The following is a 19965-nucleotide window of genomic DNA, read 5'->3' as shown; positions in this document are numbered from 1 at the left end:
TCTCTTGCAAGAGTAAGATAAGAATGCACTGAAACAAAAACAGTCAAGATGCCAATGAGTTAATGGTTGTCTAGGATTAATAGTGGAAAGTTTTAGATATCTGGTGCAAGTTTCATGGGGGAAAGAACTTGAATGGACAGTCAGTGTTTACAGACTGTTCAAGAGAGGATGGATGTGCAAAATCAGGGAAACAAATCACTGCAAGTGGGCATGTATGCAGGGTCCTGTGAGATGATAGTGTGAGAATACTTTCTTGCATCTCAAATATGAATGACTGTGGAACAAAAGGGGATACTGTAATACATATGGCAATGCTTCTATCAATGTAATTGATGCGTACATAGAAAACATTACATTAAATGAAATTTGTGCAAATATTCTATATGAAAAATGAGTTGTGGGGACTAAGAATGTATGCTAATAATGTGACTGCAATACCTAAGAATGATTGCAATCAAAACAACAAATACTGCAACAAGATTATTATTATTATTATTTTTTTTGTGTATCTTTGATGATAAAAAGTAAATACTTAAGTTTAGACATTGTTTTATACTCCTCTTTATATTAGGATCAGTATCTACAAGCTGCTTGAGCACTTTCGGAGTGAGAAACATGTATTAAGTTCTTTTATATCAGGTCATCCCAAAAACTGTCTTCTTTAACACTGTATTTGTTCAAACAGTGTTTCAGCTGGTCTAAACATGAATTTTTAAAGCTTTATTAATATTGCTAAGCTGAGGGAGATCTCATTCTAAGGAATTTCACCTTGCAAGAACATCATACATAAGTTATTGTTTAAATAATGTTTTAAATAATTTTAACTGTTTAAATTACCATCATGCTTTACGAGTTAAAAAAAAGCAACAATGCTGCTAACACTATAAAAAACGTGCAAGAAGTGGATGCAATAATGTTTTGAATGTGTGAAAGTGCCAGATTCCAAAAATTTTGACAAGGGGGGGGGACTATAGCTTGAAAGACTCCCCTCACTCTGGGTGCCCTGTCTCTCTCTCTCGATAATATGCTGGAAGCTACTATTGCAAGAAATTCCAATGCAACTGTTGAAGATTTAGCAAAAGATCTTAACTGTCATCAACCATCCATTGCCATTTGCAAGAACTTAGAATAGCGTCTAAGCTTGGCAAGTGGGTTCCTCACAAACTGACGAATAACAATCAAAGAGTGTCGACATCTGCACTGCTCTTCATTCTTGAGAGGTTCAATCCCTGTTTTTGAGTAGTGCACCAGTGTTGAAAAGTGGATACTTTACAAGAATGCTAAGTGCTGAAGGCAGTGGGTTCATTCAGGGAAACAAGCTAAACCTCAACCAAAACAACCTTCACCCTAAGGAGGTTTTGTTAAGTGTTTAATGGGATATGGCTGGTATTATACACTGAACTCTTGCCACAAAACCAAAACGGTCACAGCTAAGGTATACTATGAACAACTCAATCGACTGAACGAAAAACCGAAAGAAAAGAAGAAAGAGCGGTCAATCGAAAGGGTGGTTTTTTTCACCATGATAACGCACACCCTCGAATCACCTGTACCAAGATTGAGGAACTCGGCTGGGAAAGGCTGATCTTGCTCCTTCAAGATTACCACTTGTTTCGAAGTTTGTAACATTTCATTAATGAAAAACAATACTATACATTAGAGGCACTGAAATTGAGCCTACAATTTCTTCCTCCAAACCTCCTGAATTCTATAGAAATGGCATTATGAAGCTTTCACAACGTTGGAGGAGCATTATTGATTCAAATGAAGAATATATACTTGATTAAATTTGCTAGTGATTTATCTTTAATATCCTTTCAAAACTTATGCTAAAAATGACATTACTTTTGGGATAACTTAATAATTCCCTCCTCCGCCTGCACATTTTTGTTAGTTCAACCTGTCTCTGTATCATCGTGTGCATGTTCATCTAATTTAAGACTATTTCCTAGTTCTGAATATGATTTAAATAATTCACGTTATTAAATTATCTATTTGCTCTTGGGACAAAATCATGTGGCAAAAGATATTTCAGAACTGCTCTCTCACTGATGTCACTTCAATCCATGATTATTAAATGCTTGTACAAATATAGAGATCTTAAAAAATGCAAGTGCTCACTGGTTCACAGGCTGTAATAATGGTGACATGAAAATGTGACTGTCTAGTGGGATGGTCATGGATGTTATCCAAAATCAATAGTTTCAAAAATGAAATTATTCTTGCAATAATTTAACTGACAGACAAAAATAGCTCATACACCAGCCTTCAAAAAGAACCTGGTCATCCATGATTTGATTGCCAAATGAATGGTGCCAACTGCTAGGATTCTATGTACAACACACTAACACGAGTTTCAATTTGAAATCCCATTCAGCATAATTTTCTAATAAGTGGCAAATCAATTTTCTGACATTATATCCAGGTAAATATCTTTCTTAGCTAGAATATTTGGAAGGCATTTCTAGAATCCTCTTTTTGACATAAAATATTTATAACCTTCTGCCACTTCTGCCTCTTTCAAAAATATCTAGAGATTTTGCTACATTCTTTATTTGTACTTGCAGATTTACATGTCATTCTGACTTTACGAAGGCCTATTTCAATTTAAGATGAACCATCAAATAACCAACACTAAAATTTCTTCACAGTTCTTGCTCGAATACCATTTTCATTGCAATAAATAGCTTAGTGCTGTTTTTTTAATGATAAATTACTAAAAAGGAATTTTTTTAGTTACACTCTTTGATCTAGATTACAATGATTTAAAATGGAGCATCTTTCAATGTGTTTATTCTTAGTGGTCTGGAAACACTGAGGTAAAGCAGCTTTACATTTTTTTTTTATCATATTCATCTGTTTTGTTCCCAAATCTATTTTCACTTTAAGTTTTCCTTCCAAAGTAATCTCCTGTCACTTCTTGTTAGTATACACTGTTCATTTTTATTATTTTATCAATATTCAGTGAGGAATATCAAGTTTTTATTTTAAAAAAATGTATGTATAATGGGAGGAGCCAAACAACCATCACGTTCCCTCAATGACAGCTGGAACACAAACTGACGTGATTTCAGCAGAATGTGCAAAGCCATTCATTCTGCAGACTAAGTTCATGCATGTCATTTGGGAGAAAGTCAACTCTTGCCAGACAACACCACATTAAGTTTTAGACAGTGTTCATTGAAACCTGGTAAAAATTTATAAGCTGCATTAAATTCAATAAATGTTAATCAAGGGATTACTGTAATAATGCAGGAAAGTATGTGAAACAAGGATCACATGTTCAGCATCGGTGAAGGATATTCTAATTTTAAGTTGAGCATTGCAAACATGACTGGAAGAAGGATATTATTAAAGAGAGCAAAACAGCTGGGAAAGATGATGTATATGAAACTATCTAGGATGAGAAAATCCAAAAGACAAAATATAAAGTTAGTTGCTGCTGTAGGATGGGAGAAAAGAAAATATGTCATTAGCTTACAGGCACAGCACAAGTTACTGGGGAAAATGAAATAATTTCTTTAACTGCTGGAGATAATTATCATAAAAAAAAAAAAAAGCACATAACAGATGCTACCTTAAGTTTCAGAGTAAATCCGATGATAGCAAGGTCTTGAGTCTCCCCAACGAGTCTCCAGCCTCCATGGAGATGTCGTAAATAATAATAATTATAGCACAGAACCTGTCCAAAACCAAGGTAAGCAATGCTTCCAAACAGAGGAAGTTATCATGAACAACTTGGAAAGTGACTGGGCATGTGGAATTCAAGACAGTTTGCGTGTAGAACGACAAAAGTAGTTATAGAAATGTTCTGTAGAAATATCCAGATATGAAGCTCATATCATCTACTGTTTTGGTCACACATCAGTAGCATATATTTAGAATTCAAGTGTTCTATATCAAAAGATGATTTTTCACACATATTATGAGATAAGTGGTCCACCATATGAATAAACTTTAATAAAGATGGATGAAGATCAAGGTCAAGCAAAACTTTAGTTGTGGCTAATAAAAAGTGCAGTAATCTATCATTTATCTGACCATACCAGGAAGGCAATTTACCATTCTGATAACTAAAAAGGGTAAGATAAACAGCAGATTGCTATTTTTCTTCTTCTTTAAATTAAAATGCAAAAAACTGTCATTCTAGGGGTTAACCAGTTAACCAAAACCCTCATGTAATTGTAAACGTCAAGGTAAATGCTTTAAATATTACTAGAAAGTTGTGTTTATAAAAACTAAAATGTTTATAAAGCTAAATTAAGGATTTTTTTCTTCTTCTTTTGGACACTTGACAGTCTTTGTTCAAGTCATAAGGTCACTTAACATAAAATGCATTAAACAAAACCTGAATGTATAGGTCACACTATTCCTGGTTAAGATTTCATTGAGGTTTAACAGAAAGAGACAAGTAAACGTCTAAGGAGTTTTAGTATTAAAAAGGAATCAAAACATGAGAACCTACTGCGACAAAAGATGATAACCAGATATCAGATAAGGACTGAAGAAATTGTACTCATGTATGTTAGATACATGATAAGTATGTACTACCAATTTCATCTATTTCACTAATGAAACAGCAAACATTCAAAATATCTCATGTCGAGAGGGAAACATGAGAAACATTATGGTACAGCGAAATGTAACACATACGGAAAAGCTTTTCACTGCCAGAAGCTGAATTTAAAAACTATTTTTAATAGCAAATGTGACCATAATGATTACAAAAATAACTGGCTATGTGAGTGAACATACTTATACATGACAATGTCAATTAAAAGGGACTGGTTATTTGAAATGTTATCAACGAAATTATACAAAGAATATAAAATAATACGCAGATGTCAACTTTTTCTTCTCCCTTAAAGAACACACAAGAAAATTTTGAAATTTCACTACATTAATTTTTTAACAGTTAATACGTTTAATAATTTAATTTTCATGTTATCAAACATCACACATGAGCAAACATTGGTACATTAATTTCTTGCAAAAAAAAGACTTCCAAATCAACAGCTTAGTTACAATCTGGTCGCTACTGACTTCAAAGGTCACCGAACTATGCCAGATAATTTTTCACCTTAGTACTTTCCAAGTTCAAGTTCGCTTAATGCAACTGCAAGTGACAGCATGAGTACCAATGCAAAAAATACCCCCCCACACCTTCTGTAAACCAATAAGATAAACTATTAAAAGGGCACCTGCATTGTCAAAATTAACACCTGAAATACGGCAATTTATGATAAACTTAAACAGAGGAAATAAATATGCATGCGTAACTTTTATAAAAAGACTGCTTGAACATACTTACATATGCAAATACTTTTTCTAATAAGCAATACTTACAAAATATTCAATCAAGAAACTTACCAAAACATCATAACAGATTTCACGTAATTCTTTTTCCACCTTTTCCCGATATTCTTTGGCCATTTGCTGCTTCCTTTCGCTACCCTCGGTTTTTTGCTCTATACTTGAAATAACCCTCCAGGAACTTCGACGGGCTCCAACAACGTTCTTATAGGCAACAGATAGCAAGTTTCTCTCTTCGTTGCTTAATTCAACGCCCGTTTCTGTTACCTGTTTCATTGCAGCTGCCATATCATCATAGCGTTCTGCCTGTTCAGCCAGTTTAGCACGCTGCACCAATTCGTCTTTATCCATTGTAGTTCAAAAGTGTATGAACTGCAAAAAAAAGCAAACAGCAACAATTAAATTCTGCTGTAGGGGCCACTTTATGCTTAAGCCTATTAGCAGACAACGCCGGATGCCCAGATATGTACACCAAGATGGCGGATGAAAGTGTAAGAATCAGCTATACAGATGTAATCGGCTAGTATTACTGATAATTAAGTAATGCAGTGATAATAAACTGATTGGTTTAAACTAGAAAGGTAAATGGAAATGTAAATTTTGTTACAATAAAACTCTCCATTACTGAAAAAAACAAAATTACCGTTGGGCGGAGGTTTCTTCTCTACGCAGGAGTAATGCGGTTGCAGCGGGTTCTTCCTATATACGGGGACACAAAACTAGAAAGAGAGAGGATGACGTCACTAGTTGCTTAGTGACACTAGTACGCGGTTTAAATATTCACTATATCATACCAAGCATAATTTTTTTTTTCGATGCCAACAGTGATATCTCCAAAGAGATATTTTTTAAGAATACACTTAAAAGCAACAGATAAAATATGAAGGAGAGGGTTTCTTATTGTAATATATTTTAAAAATTACAACCCATTTGGGATAGTTATATTAAATCACATAACATGGCGTCGTTCACAAGCTTCGGAAATTCAGAAGGGATGATGCTTTTATAGAGAACATCCCAGCTGATCTAAAATCGCGTCTGCATCGTATTTTCAAATCTAATGTAGCGTTTTCAAAAAAAAAAAAAAGAAAAAAGTTCTACTTCCTCTCGTTGGGAGATGAAAAGGTGTTACATGATTTATTTATATCTATCATCCTTCATCATCTCAGCAAAATCAATTAATTTGAGACTACCTCACAGGAGCAGAGCCATTAATCTGACATACAACGAGGAATTTTGTATATATCCTCCTCTCTCCTGCCATATTAAAGAAATTTATTCTGTATTTATCAAAAAATCTTCTGACGAAATTGAGCAGTTACACATATTTACCTGGAATTTTCCGTTATTAGCAAATTGATCCACTCGTCTCGGAAATCAGAGATCTAATCTGTGGCCATCAGCATTCAGAATAACACCTCCACCTTGTCTATGGAGAGACAAGAAATAATCCTATCTGTACCTATCTCTTCATCACTGTGAAATCAGGATTTGTGACATTTGCTTTCAAAACACCAGAACAGATAGTATTGCATCTTCACTGAGCTGCTGACCACTTACTTAAAACTGTCACACAAAAGGTGAAGTTGTCTTTTCACTTTTTGTATGATTTCAGGGAGAACACCTTTAATCTTTTCCATCAACACTTGAAAGTGATCAGTTGCCAGATATACAGAGCAACAGCATCACAATCCACATTTTTCTTTCAAGCACTGACGAAACAAAAGGAAAAATAGATTTTTCTATATATAACGAACTAGAAAGGTAAACAGCCAAGAGGCTATTTTTTCCGGCGACATAAATTAAGTTAAGGGGGATAGTAAATCCCGTATTATTTTACAGTCGGTTACGAAACTCGGAGATCGAAATCCATCGAAATCTAAGAGTTTCACGCCAAAGAACTATCTGCTAGTCCAAGCATAGAACTAGAAAGGTGTTTAGAAAGGAACTGTGATCCCATAATTATTTACGATGTTGCCATTTCTTAACAGAAACCTGCTGATATTTCACAATGGTACCAGAAATTACCTTGCTACTCTGATTTGAGAAATGCATACATCAAAATTAAACGCTACATGATGTCCACTGTTCAGCGGTCTAAGTTAAGGCATTCACTCAAAATTACAGTAAATACATTACTCAGACTCTGAGAATACCAGTCCCCCAGAAGTCACCATACTCCATATTTGGGACACTCTACAAGAAGCGTTTCAGTAAGATAATGTAGATACATTAAACTTCACAATGCACCAATATTTCTTTTCATTAGAAAGATGTCTGTAAGCATCCAACAAGCATTTTTGCTATAACAACAGATAGCGGAAGCATTACAAAAGATCCTCATGAAATCTTGTACTCATTTCAGTATTATCATAACATGTACAAAGCTAATGAAACATCCACCTGTGCCACCAGGAAGATCTCTCTCTGACTTGAAAGGGCTACAATCCTCGATGCACTACAAAACAGCGCTTCTGATCATGCTACAAGATTTGACAAAAGCTTGAGCTTCTCTGATAAATTTTATGGATCATTCTGGGAAAATACTCAAATTATTCTACACAGAGCGTTTGTCGTAGCACTTGCCAATGGCCTACTATCTAGCATGACAACTAACATGTGATGAAGTTTATCCCACAGAAAGGTGACCTTATGAAACAGATAACCTGGCTACACATCTCCATTATAAAATATGCTGCTAAATAATATGAAAAGTCATTGCTAACAGATTGAAGTCTGATTTGAATGAAATAACAGACAGGCACCGGAACTATTCTACCCAAGTAAGATCCAACCATGAAATCTGCACCTCATTAGGGATCCGACAAATATTGCTGACAACAATATTGAAACGATAGACTTCGTAAGCTAGACCCAGAGAAAGCATTCAACAACATTGCACATTCTGTATTGTGCTTCTTTAAAACTGTCGGTTATGGCATTGCATTAGTTGTTGTAGGTACAAATGATTTGTAAGGAGACAATATGGCTATTGTTGAGGACGTGAAGGAATTGCTTCAGGTAGCAAAAGAGAAGAGTGAGAGAGTTAGGATGGTGAGTCTGTTCCCGCGGTATGACAGTGCAGAGTATAGAAGGAGGGCCAAAATTGCAAATGACTTTATGCGTGAATTATGCAGGATGAATGGTGTAGAATTTGTGGATGTGTGGAGCGAGTTCGATGGGCGAAAGGATTTATATACGGTGGATGGTTTACATTTGAATGGATTTGGTGTGCGGAGACTTGTAAAGGTGTTATTGAATGAAGTGGAAGTGGATGTGCAGAATCAGGGGAAACCACAGTTATTAAGGGGGGGGGGAGTAGATATGCAGACTTTAGGGAGACAGTTGAGTGTATGAATGTGGAATATGCCCAAGCGAGTACGAAAGACTACGAATCAGAATGGGACAGTTAGTATAAGTCATCAAAATGGGGATGGGACAAATTGGCTTCTGCAGTTCATGTATACTAATGCCAGAAGTATTAGGAACAAGAAGGAAGAATTTTTGGCCTTGGTTGGCACTTCCAGGCCACAGATTATTGGCATTACTGAAACATCGCTGACAGAAGATGATATAGCTAGTGGGATTGAACATGAGGGGGGGGGTATGGTGTGTTCAGGGGTGACAGGGAGAATAAAATGGGGAGAGGAGTGTTATTGATGATAGCTGATGAGCTGCAGCCAAAGAGAATAGAAGTGGAACGGCAGGATAGAGAAAAGAGCACATTTGAGGCTATTTGGTGTGAGATTGAGACTAGCAGAACAAAATATACAGTTGGGTGCTGCTATAGGCCAGTTGATGGAATAGATGGTGAAGATAGTATGCACAAGGAAATAGAAGAAATGAGTGGAAGGAGGGTAATTATTATGGGGGATTTTAACTATGGTAACATTGATTGGAAGGAGGAGAGGACACATGAGAGGAAGGAATTGGATTTTATGCGATTATTAAGGGATAACTATCTGCGACAGCATGAAATGGAAAATACTAGGGGTTAGAGAGTGCTTGACCTAGTAATTGCATCTGAGAATTTGGTTGTAACGAACGACCACGTTGCCACCAATTGGTGACAGTGATCATATGATCCTGACTTGGAAGGTGGCTAAAGGTGTAGAATTTAGAATTAAGATAGGGTATATGTGGAAATATCAGGCTGGTAAGTATGACAAGCTTAGGAGTTTGATTGATTCATTGCCATGGCATATAAAACTGCAAGGGCTAGATGTTGATAGTGCATGGGATCGGTTAGGAAGTGTTTGCATGAGGCAATGGCTGACTGTATGCCTGGAGTCCGAATAATAAATCATGTAGGGGTTAAATGGATGAATAACACCATTAAGCTTGAGCTGCAAAAAAAAGAAACAACTATGGAGGGAATTTAAGGAGAAAGGTGACCGCCAGGCATATGAACAGTATAAAGCGCAGGCCAGAAGGGTAACGAGTGTGGTAAGAAAAGCAAAAACGGATTATGAAAGAACATTAGCTGTGCAGGCTAAAGAGAATTCCAAACAGTTTTTTCGATATGTTGCAAGTAAAAGAAAAAATGTATATGGCAGAATGATTTTAAAAAATGCTAATGGTAGAGAGGTAACTGAATCAGTCGATATAGTGGAATTACTGAGCGAGCACTTTGCAAGAATATATCATCCAGGTGGTGTCATTGCAGGAATCAATGAACCAATATATTATGCGGAAATTGTGGTGAATAAAGTGGAGGTGAGTAGTCTATTACAAAACCTCAATGTCAATACATCTGTGGGATTGGATGGTTTGCCGGCAGAGCCTCTGCTACTAATGGCTCAGTTAAGTAACTTTCAGCGGTGTTAGTAGTTGGAAGGGGAACAATCGTTCGATGCTGTTGGCACACTCTCCCTCGATGAGTCTTTGGACTCCCTGGAGGTGTCAAATAATAATAATAATAATAATAATATTAATAATAATAATAATATACGAGCTCGAATCGTACGTGAAGCGGCTGAAGGATTGTCAGTCCCCTTGACCATTTTGTTTAATTTGAGTCTCGGGTCTGGGTTAGTCACGAGGGGGGTGGAAAGAGGGAAAATAGTTCCACTGCATAAAGGAGGCACAAAGACTGCTGTTGTAAATTACCGACCGATTAGCATATAAGGAATCGTTGTCAAGGTCTTGGAGAAATTAGTCAAGAGAAAAATACAGGATTACATAAATGAAATGGGATACTGTATGCGGGACAACATGATTTAGTGGTACATCATACCTCAGTAACTTGGTGAGGAGGGCAATTGATGGAGAGATATCATAGAGTGGTTCATTCAGGAGTAGAGTCCAAAAGACGGCTTGTGACTAGTGGTGTGCTGCAGGGTTCTGTTCTTGGACCGCTACTTTTCAATTTGTTCATAACGATATAGGAAAGGATCTGAGAAGAAATGTTCACTTGTTTGCAGATGATGCAAATTTGGGTAGAGCAATAGTAAGTACACAGGATGTCAAAATTTTGCAACATGATTTGGATAGTTTGGAGGACTGGACTAAGGAAAATAGATGTCGATTTAATGTGGCAAAGTGTAAGGTTATGCATTTTGGGGTGAAAATATTAGCAGCAGTATATCACATTGGTGGAACCGTATTCCAGGATATTGATGAAGCCAGGGATCTGGGACTGTTGGTTGATAGGGAGTTGAAATTTAGGGGGAACATCGCAAAAGTGACTTAATCAGCTCATCAAATCACTTTTTTGCTGAAAAATATTTTAACAAGCAGAGACAAACAAGTTATTGTTCCTCTGTATCGAGCCTTGATAAGACCCCGTCTAGACTACCTGTGCACAGATATGGGCGCCAGGGTTTCTCCTTGATGGGAAGGAGGTGGAGAGGATCCAGAGACGAGTGACCAAGATGATAGTAGGTCTATGGAATGAACCCTATGAGAATAGGTTGAAGATTTGTGGATTGCAGAAATTGGTTGATATGAAAAGGGATGATATGATTGAGACATTCAAATTACCGAAAGGTTTCTATAAGATTAATTCAGAAGATATTTTTGAGAATAGGACTGGTGGTGGGAGGACTAGGGGCCATACACGGAAGATGAGCAAGAGTGTGGTTAGCAAGGGTGTTAGAGCTAGGTTTTTTACTTGGAGAGTGGTGAATGAGTGGAATAAGCTGCTAGAGTCTGTTGTGGGTGCTACGACCGTGAATGAGTTCAAGGCAAGATATGATAGATACTGTGTGAATGTTGAATAGTTGTTCTTCACATGATGTTAGGGCCTCCCTCGATGAGTCTGTCGACTCCTTGGAGTTGCCGAAATAATAATAATAATAATAATAATAATAATAATAATAATAATAATAATAATAATAATAATAATAATAATAATAATTCAATCCAAATTAAATAAAAATAAGCTAATGCTTTTCATTTCCTTGTAGTCAGTAGGTGAGGCCGTTCTAGCCATATCTATCATTTGGAGACTGAGAGGTAGTTCAGTCTCCACCGGTAGCCAATCACATATAGCTTGCCTAAGATTATCACTTATTAGAAGCGATATTTCGTGAAAAGTCAACTAACGATTGTCAGCACCTCTCTGACCATAGCCCTAAAACATGTTATTGTCTGAAAACTAACTGAAAAGAGACCCGTGAACTGGTCGAAGGAAGGATAGGATAAAGCTTTTCTAATTGACGACGACTAGAATCGAAAATAGATCATTCATTGGGTGGATCATTGCGCAGAGGATGCAAATGACACTTTCCCTGAGCAATACAGGTCCATTCGTTCAATTCACAAAGATATTTTCCCATAGCACTCACTTCTGCATGGAAATAAACGACAAGCTCACTTATACTTATAGTAGATATAAAGGACTTTCATCTTTCTGGTGGCCTTTTCACAATTGTCAAAGAATTAGGCCGATCATATGTCAATATAGTTCAATGGTCTATATTTTGACCACAATGACCACATTTTGGTCAAATGTCGTACAATGTCATTTCTGATCATTATAGTCAGAAATGTGATCAGCCTACACAGAATCGTTTTTTTGTGTCGAGTAAACATGTTTCTTTGGGCAACCTATCTAATACTTTCTACCAAAATGAACTTAACAGTGCATTTTGTTAACGAATAACCTTAAAGCTTTCCAAGAGGAGCATTTCTCGCACACCGAAGCAACAAATAAAGAATATGAAGCAGTTTCATGAGTCAAACCACACACACACACACACACACACACACACACACACACACACACACACACACACACACACACACACACACACACACACACACACACACACACACACACACACACACACACACACACACACACACACACACACACACACACACACACACACACACACACACACACACACACACACACACACACACACACACACACACACACACACACACACAAATTTACTGTTACGTTGATTTTGATCCATCATTCCCCAACACAACCAACAAATGCGTGTTACAACACAACTCAGCAAATTTCCAACATCTAGCCCTTATCTGCTTCAGACTATGTCTAATGCTCTTCTTATGAATTTGTATCTGTTCTGCTTTATCGAACAACTTCCTTAAGAGACGTACACTACTAATTTACTCCAGTTTCTATAACCACTTCAAAGTGGTATTACACTAAAATCATTCTCTGGCTACTTGGGTGGCAGAGTTAACAGCGTTTTGACTGTAGAAGCAGCAGGTTATGAGTTCGAATCTCAAGTGTAGTAGGGTAGTACTTGTAATATTTTCGAATGGCAGATTAAGTTTCATCGCAATCTGTGAGCAGCCATCCTGCTTATTGAAGGCATTAACTGGTGCCCTAGCCTATTCACAATACTAATGGGCTATAAAATTAGGACGTTTTCTGGTTGAGTTCGAGAGAGAGAGAGAGGGAGAGAGAGAGAGAGAGAGAGAGAGAGAGAGAGAGAGAGAGAGAGAGAGAGAGAGAGAGATCAAATGAAGAATGTCATTTCGAAACATTTTGCTTCTTTTCTGACCTTCATAAGTAGTGTCACTGAAGTTAAAATGAAGGTGACTTGAGCATTTTAATTCGCGTTACCACTAATGGTGGCTCTATAGAACTCTGAAAATAGAATTCATTTCCATAGTAGTAGCTTCCTAAAGACCGTTATAAGTTCGATTCTTGAGGTTGCTAAATAGTGGACTTTAATATTATTCAGCTGGTTCCCGAATTAGTCTTACTAGAAATTCTGTGTTTATTCTCGCATGTGAAAAAAAAAAGAAGAAAAAAAGATCGCAGAACTCACACTATTACAAATGATAATAAATATTAGGCAACGAGAAATGGCAATTATCTTTCTCTCTTAATTTCAATAATACAATCCAATCAGGGTCCAAGAATATCATGTATAGACAGATGGATACGAGGCGCTTAAGTTTGTGTGAAAATCACTTAAAACTGGAACATTTCTCACATCGTTGCTTCTAATGTAATTCATCAACAAATGAATTGCCACCGGAGCAATAAAGAGTACACTTCATAAGGAATTATTCTCATTCACATATTTATTTGATAATTAGTCATGTTTGGTAATGTCATAATTAGATACATATTGCGTCTTATTTATTTACTAATAGGTCTGTGTAGCTCAGTGGAAGTGGAGTTTGCATTAGGCTGCTGGAAGACAGACTTAAATGCAAGTCTAGTCGCTGACTAAAGAAACTTTTTGTAAGCCTTTCTTCGACAGGTTCCAGAGTAAGTCGATCTCTTGCATGGGCAAGCAGAGTTTTTCTCCTGGAAACTCGTTCTGTAAACTCAAAAAAATCGGTCATAGAACCCACATTTCAGACAATGATATAACCTGTTAGAGTTTGGAACCATGAGATGGCAGCACTTGTTTGCCAATCTCCTCACTGGTTGTCGCTTATAATTTGTGATAGTCTTATTCCACCTCTCTCTGATTGGCTACCAGTGGAGGCTGAACTGCTTAGTCAGTCTCCAAAGTTAGGGCTAAAACAGCATCGAATATTCCCTTCGTCGATTATTTATTTCAGCTTGCTATGTTGGCTTTTGAAGTGTAAACCTTGAGAACATACCCAACTTGTAGTTAAATAAGGGGGAAATAGCCAAATTATATTTTTTGTCTAAAATTTAGTCTAAAACCCGGAGCAGAGCTGACTACTACCGGGTGGGTCCCCAGGTGGCGGATCTGGGAACAACCTTCAGATATGGAGGCTAGCTGCGATATAAGCAGAGCAATCTGGCGAATAAGCAGCCATGGACCAACAGCGACTGAGCTATCAGGGCGTGGGCGAGCAGAAGTGGCAACTCTGTCTTACTTAAAACCTCACAAAACCCAATGACAACTCGGTGACATGGCGAGTAGTGCCGCCATTAAATAAGCACCTGCTGGGGTTACTGTCCCTGACACTGGGAAGCAGCATTGTCAGTACTGATACAAGGTTGAAGCCAAATGATGACGGAAAAGCTTGTGATCAGAGATTTGCAGATGGCAATATGATTATATTGTGTACGTCTGTAATACTGCAGAGCAGAAAGCAAATGGAGAAACTACTGCTCTACCTTATCTCCAGAACAACCACCATGGCGAGCAAACCCTTACAATTGGCCCCAAGTTCCCGGCGTCCCTTAAATGGGACAGGGATGCGAAGAATCTCCGGGCTCAAAATGGTGTCCACTTTTAAAATTGCAACTTGGAATGTCAGAACTCTGTATGAAGCTGGCAAATTAAGAAATCCTACAAGAGAAATGAAGAGACTAGGCATCCGGATTTGGGGAATTTGCGAGAGAAGATGACCAGGATCTGAAAAGTGTGAACAAGATAATACAACAATATATTACTCTGGGTATGATGAGAACAAACATCGACATGGTGTAGGTGTAATAGTAGATGAAGAAATCAATAAATCAGTAATAAATTGGATTCCATTTTCTGAAAGAAAAATGCTGTTACAACTTAACGGAATCCCCGTTAACATAAATATCATCCAAGCTTATGCACCCACAGCTGACAAAAGTGAAGAAGATGTTGAAGAGTTTTATGAACACCTAAAAGAGATTAAAAACCTAACAAAGAAACATGATATAAACATAGTGATGGGTGCCTTCAATGCAAAAGTGGGAAGACGGAGTGATGAAGAAATTGTTGGAGAACATGGCTTAGGCACCAGACATGACAGAGGAGATCGCCTAGTCCGTTCTGTCAGGAAGAAGATCTAGCAATAGCAAATACCTGGTTTAAACTTCCACCCAGAAGACTGTACACTTGGAAATCGCCTTAAGATAACCGACATAACATTGTCAGAAATCAAATTGATTACATACTGATAAATAAAATATTCCACAGTAGTATAAAGAGTGCAAAGACTTATCCTGGAGCAGATATCTCATCAGACCACAATCCCATAGTTGCAGAAGCACGTCTTAGATTAAAATCAGCTAAAAAATCACAAAAGAAGAAAAAGAAAATTGATGTAGAAAAACTGAAAGACCCGAACATAAATAAAAGTGCCAAGTCACAGCTTAACTTGCGATTACAACAGATTAACACAGAAGAAAATAAAAGAGTGGAATCTCTTTGGAATAGCTTAAAGAATGTAATCGTAACAACAAGTATTGAAGAAGTAGGTATGTGAATAATATAAAACAACAGGAATGGATGACAGATGAGATTCTTTCTCTTATTGATAATACAAGAAGAATGTACAAAAACAAAGACCTATCCAGATATACAGAAACACATAACATCATCAAGAAAAAAATAAATAAAAGAAACCAAGAAAAAGTTTACGAAAGATTTATGTACTGAAATTGAACTACTTCAGAAAAACATGATAATTTCCATCTGTATAAGAAAATCGACGAAATTTCCGAAAAACTCAGAAAAAAGCAAAGTATCTCTAAGAGACGAAAATGGAAAAATAGTTCTAGAAGAAGAGAGTAAAGCACAGATTTGGATGAAATATGTAACAGAGCTTTTCAATGATACTAATCAGAAGACAGTAAATATAAAAGATAACATTCAAGGACCAGCAATCATGAAATGCGAAATAGAGAATGCTATACAAACAAGTAAAACAGAAAAAGCCAGTGGACCAGATGGTGTGCAAACAGAATTTTTAAAATTAATAGAACCAGATAAAATCAAACTTCTTGAAAAACTATTTAATAAAATATATGAAAGTGATGAATTTCCATCAGATTGGCACAAATCTACATTTATCAGTATCCCAAAGAAACCCAAAGCGAATTCCTGTGGTGACTTTCGACTTATTAGTCTAATGAGCCGAACATTAAAAATATTTTTGAAAGTAATTCAGAATCGCATTTATAGAAAAAGTGAAAAAACTCTAAGTAAAACACAATTCGGCTTTCGGAATGGTTTTGGTACTAGAGAGGCCCTTTCCTTTACTCAAATATTTATACAAAAATGCATAGAAAAACAGAAATCTGTCATTATGTGTTTCATAGATTTTGAAAACGCATTCGACAAAGTCAGACACACTAACATAATAGAAGTCCTTCAACAAATAAGACTAGATGAACAAGACATAAGACTAATAACAAATCTGAATTGGAATCAGTCAGCTACCATTCAATTAGACAACATTACCACCAGTGATACTAACGTCAAAAGAGGAGTGAGACAAGGATGTGTGCTCTCACCACTCCTGTTCAACATATACGCAGAGGCAATCTTTAAAAAAGCATTGGAAGAATGTCCAGAGGGAATCACAATAAATGGAAAGATTGTTACGTGCTAATTACAGATAGCATTATGGATCTCCAAAAACTCATTGACAGAATATACATAGAAAGCCAAAGAATGGGAATAAATATAAACATGAACAAGACAAAATACATGACCATCAGCAAGCATCCAGCCTCATCAATGAAACTGACACTCAATGTGAAAAATATTGATCAAGTGTCAAGATATAAATATCTTGGTTGCTGGCTTAATGAACGGTGGGATCCAGAAATAGATATAACGACAAGGATTGAAGTTGCACGGCAGTCCTTCATGAAAATGAGAACACTATTCTGTAATAAAGACCTAAACATTGAAGTCAGATGCAGAATGATGAAATGCTACATGTGGTCTATTCTGCTCTATGGAGTTGGAATATGGACATTGAAGGCGACAACCAGCAAGAAAATCGAAGCCTTTGAGATGTGGCTATACAGAAGAATGATAAAGATATCATGGACACAAAAAATTACCAATGCAGATGCTTAAAATCCGTTGGCAAAGCTAAACATCTTGTACAAATAATCAAGAAACGAAAAACATCATATCTTGGCCACATCTTGAGAAACAGCAAATATCAACTTCTACAAACTATTTTGGTATGAAGAATTGATGGCAAAGGAACTAGAGGAAGAAAAAGAATATCATGGTTTGACAATATCAAGACGTGGACAGGAAAGAGCAGTGCAAAACTGCTCAGATTAGCACAAGAGAGCAGTTTGTTCACCAAGATGGTCGCTGACCTTCGATAGAAGATAGCACAATAAGAAGAAGTCTAAAATTCTTGTAAGATTCACATAATAAGAATATCTTCTTCTAGCCAGTTTTATAACATTTTATGGTCATAGACCTACTCCATTTGCCTCTAACTTTCTCTGTGGAATGATTCCCGATCAACCTTCTCCAGCCATCACCAGCAGGTCATCCTTCCATCTTCTCTCTGGTCATCCAGTCCAGGCATTCGTCTTCCTTCAGATGGATGCCACTGAGTGATTGTCTTTGTCCATCTATCACTGTTCGTCGAGCAACATGTCCTGCCTATCTCCATTATAAGAATATAATACAGTACTCTCAAAAAATAAATAAAAGAAAAATCGCTAATGTCTATTATCCTCCAAAGGTAGTAGGTTACAGAGGCCATTTAGCTCTGACTTTTGGAAACTAGGTGAGACAGCCAAACTCCACCCTTACCCAATGACAGATTGTAGGTGTAGACTATCAGTTACATTACTGTGAGCAAATATGTCATATATTCATTCATAGATAGATCTCCGACATCTACAACCAAGTTACATGCCCTCTATGATTGCACATTATAGAAATGATAACATATGGATGATCATTGTCAAAGTTCTTAGCTAATGTTTCAGTCAGCAGGTTAATTATTTCTCTCTCTCTCTCTCATACCCATCCTCAACTGTATATCATTACCTTCTCGAGTTGAATGCAAATACATTTCACTCTTCTTTCTCGTGTGAAATATCCTTCACTTCAAAATTTTTACAAGTACCACCCTAAATACTATTCCCTGATTTATTCTTCAGTAAGATTGTAAGGGACGGCTTCAAGATCAATGCTTAATAAACTCCCCATCTTGCAAATGAAATGTTTTCATTTTCAGGACCATATTAATGTGTTTGCGATATTTAATGTCTTATAATATGCTTATATAAAATGTAATGTGGCATATGCTTCCATAGCTTTGGGTAGCTCAAAGAAAGACCATTGCAAACCATTGCAAGTGCGATTCTAGTCAACAACCAGAAAACCGTTTTCTATGCCTTTCTGCTGCTGGTTTCCTAGTTAGTCTTTTTCACAGGAAAATAGGACTTTTTCTACCGGAAACAGGATTTTTAACACCGCGTCTCAAAACCATCTGCAGGACTCACACAATTATAGACAGTAATAAGAATATTAGTGTTTAGGGCCACGCGATGGCGGCAGATGATAACCATTCTCTCTGTTTCTCCTCAAAGCTTCGGTTTATTGATAGCATGAGCTCACTTTCAGCAAAATCTGGAAGATAGAGAATGGCAGCTCAACTGTCTTCAGAATGTTAGAACTAAAATAAACTCTGCCTATTCCCTTAAAAAAAATCAGCTAACGCCTTTTTTATTCCCGTATACGGGGAGTAGGCGAGGCCGTTTTTAGCCCTATCTAACGTTTTGGAGACTGAGCGGGCAGTTCAATCTCCACTCGTACCCAATCAGAGATATCTGGCCCAAGGCTATCACTAATTAAGCGGCACTCAGTGAAGAGAGACGGCTCAACAAGTGCCACCATCTCGTGGTCCCTAACCCTAACACTGTTATTTAATGTGTGCAATAATGTGGATTTAACGGTCGATTTTCTTGAGTTTACGGGACGAAAAACCCGAGTTTCCTGGAGAAAAAATCCGCTTGCTCGTGCCAGATCTCGACTAACTCGGGAACCGTCGAAAAAAGGCTTAGAAAAATTTCCTCTATTCGCCAACTAGATAACCAAGAAGTCTTCCTTCGTGCGGTTAAGCGCCGTGGTATGCAAACGCCACATCCACTGAGTTACACAGGCTCTCCCTTTACCATATAAAAGGCGTTAAATGATTTATTTATCTATTCATTTTTATACCACGAGAGACCTTTTCTCTTTCTTTGCATAAACATTCTAGAAGCAGTTTCTCTTCAGCAACCAAGGAACTGTTTTTTTTGTGTGTGTGTGTGTGTGTGTGTGTGTGTGTGTGTGTGTGTGTGTGTGTGTGTGTGTGTGTGTGTGTGTGTGTGTGTCCTGTTTCATATTCTAGATTGCCTTTGAACTTCTCTTACTCTTATATATTATGTAAATCCGTCCAATTATTGAATTGTTCTCGTTTGAATTTACAGCTATTGGCAACTAAGGCTATAATTGAGTATTTTATGCTGTATTGATTGTGTGCGTTCATTTGGCAGAGTTTGCT

At 37.0% G+C, this 19965-nt stretch overlaps 1 protein-coding gene across 2 annotated transcripts in view; it reads right to left on the bottom strand.

The window, feature by feature from the left end:
• Nucleotides 1-6091, bottom strand: part of LOC150094621 (14-3-3 protein zeta) — an 82012-nt gene extending 75921 nt beyond the window's left edge. For both annotated transcript variants that reach the window (XM_090411479.1, XM_090411478.1), the window contains exons 1-2: nt 5957-6091; nt 5371-5685 (exon numbers count right to left, since the gene is read on the bottom strand). In XM_090411479.1, coding sequence (XP_090267605.1) covers nt 5371-5664 — 294 coding nt within the window. In that variant the 5' untranslated portion in view covers nt 5665-5685; nt 5957-6091. The remainder of the gene's footprint in view (nt 1-5370; nt 5686-5956) is intronic.
• Between the last annotated feature and the right edge of the window lie 13874 nt (nt 6092-19965).

The sequence above is a fragment of the Typopeltis vanoorti genome, chromosome 21, assembly GCF_054136105.1.
Source record: "Typopeltis vanoorti isolate ZY-2024b chromosome 21, IOZ_Tvanoo_1.0, whole genome shotgun sequence".
Lineage (NCBI taxonomy): Eukaryota > Metazoa > Arthropoda > Arachnida > Uropygi > Thelyphonidae > Typopeltis > Typopeltis vanoorti.
This window is presented reverse-complemented; position numbering and strand designations above follow the sequence as displayed.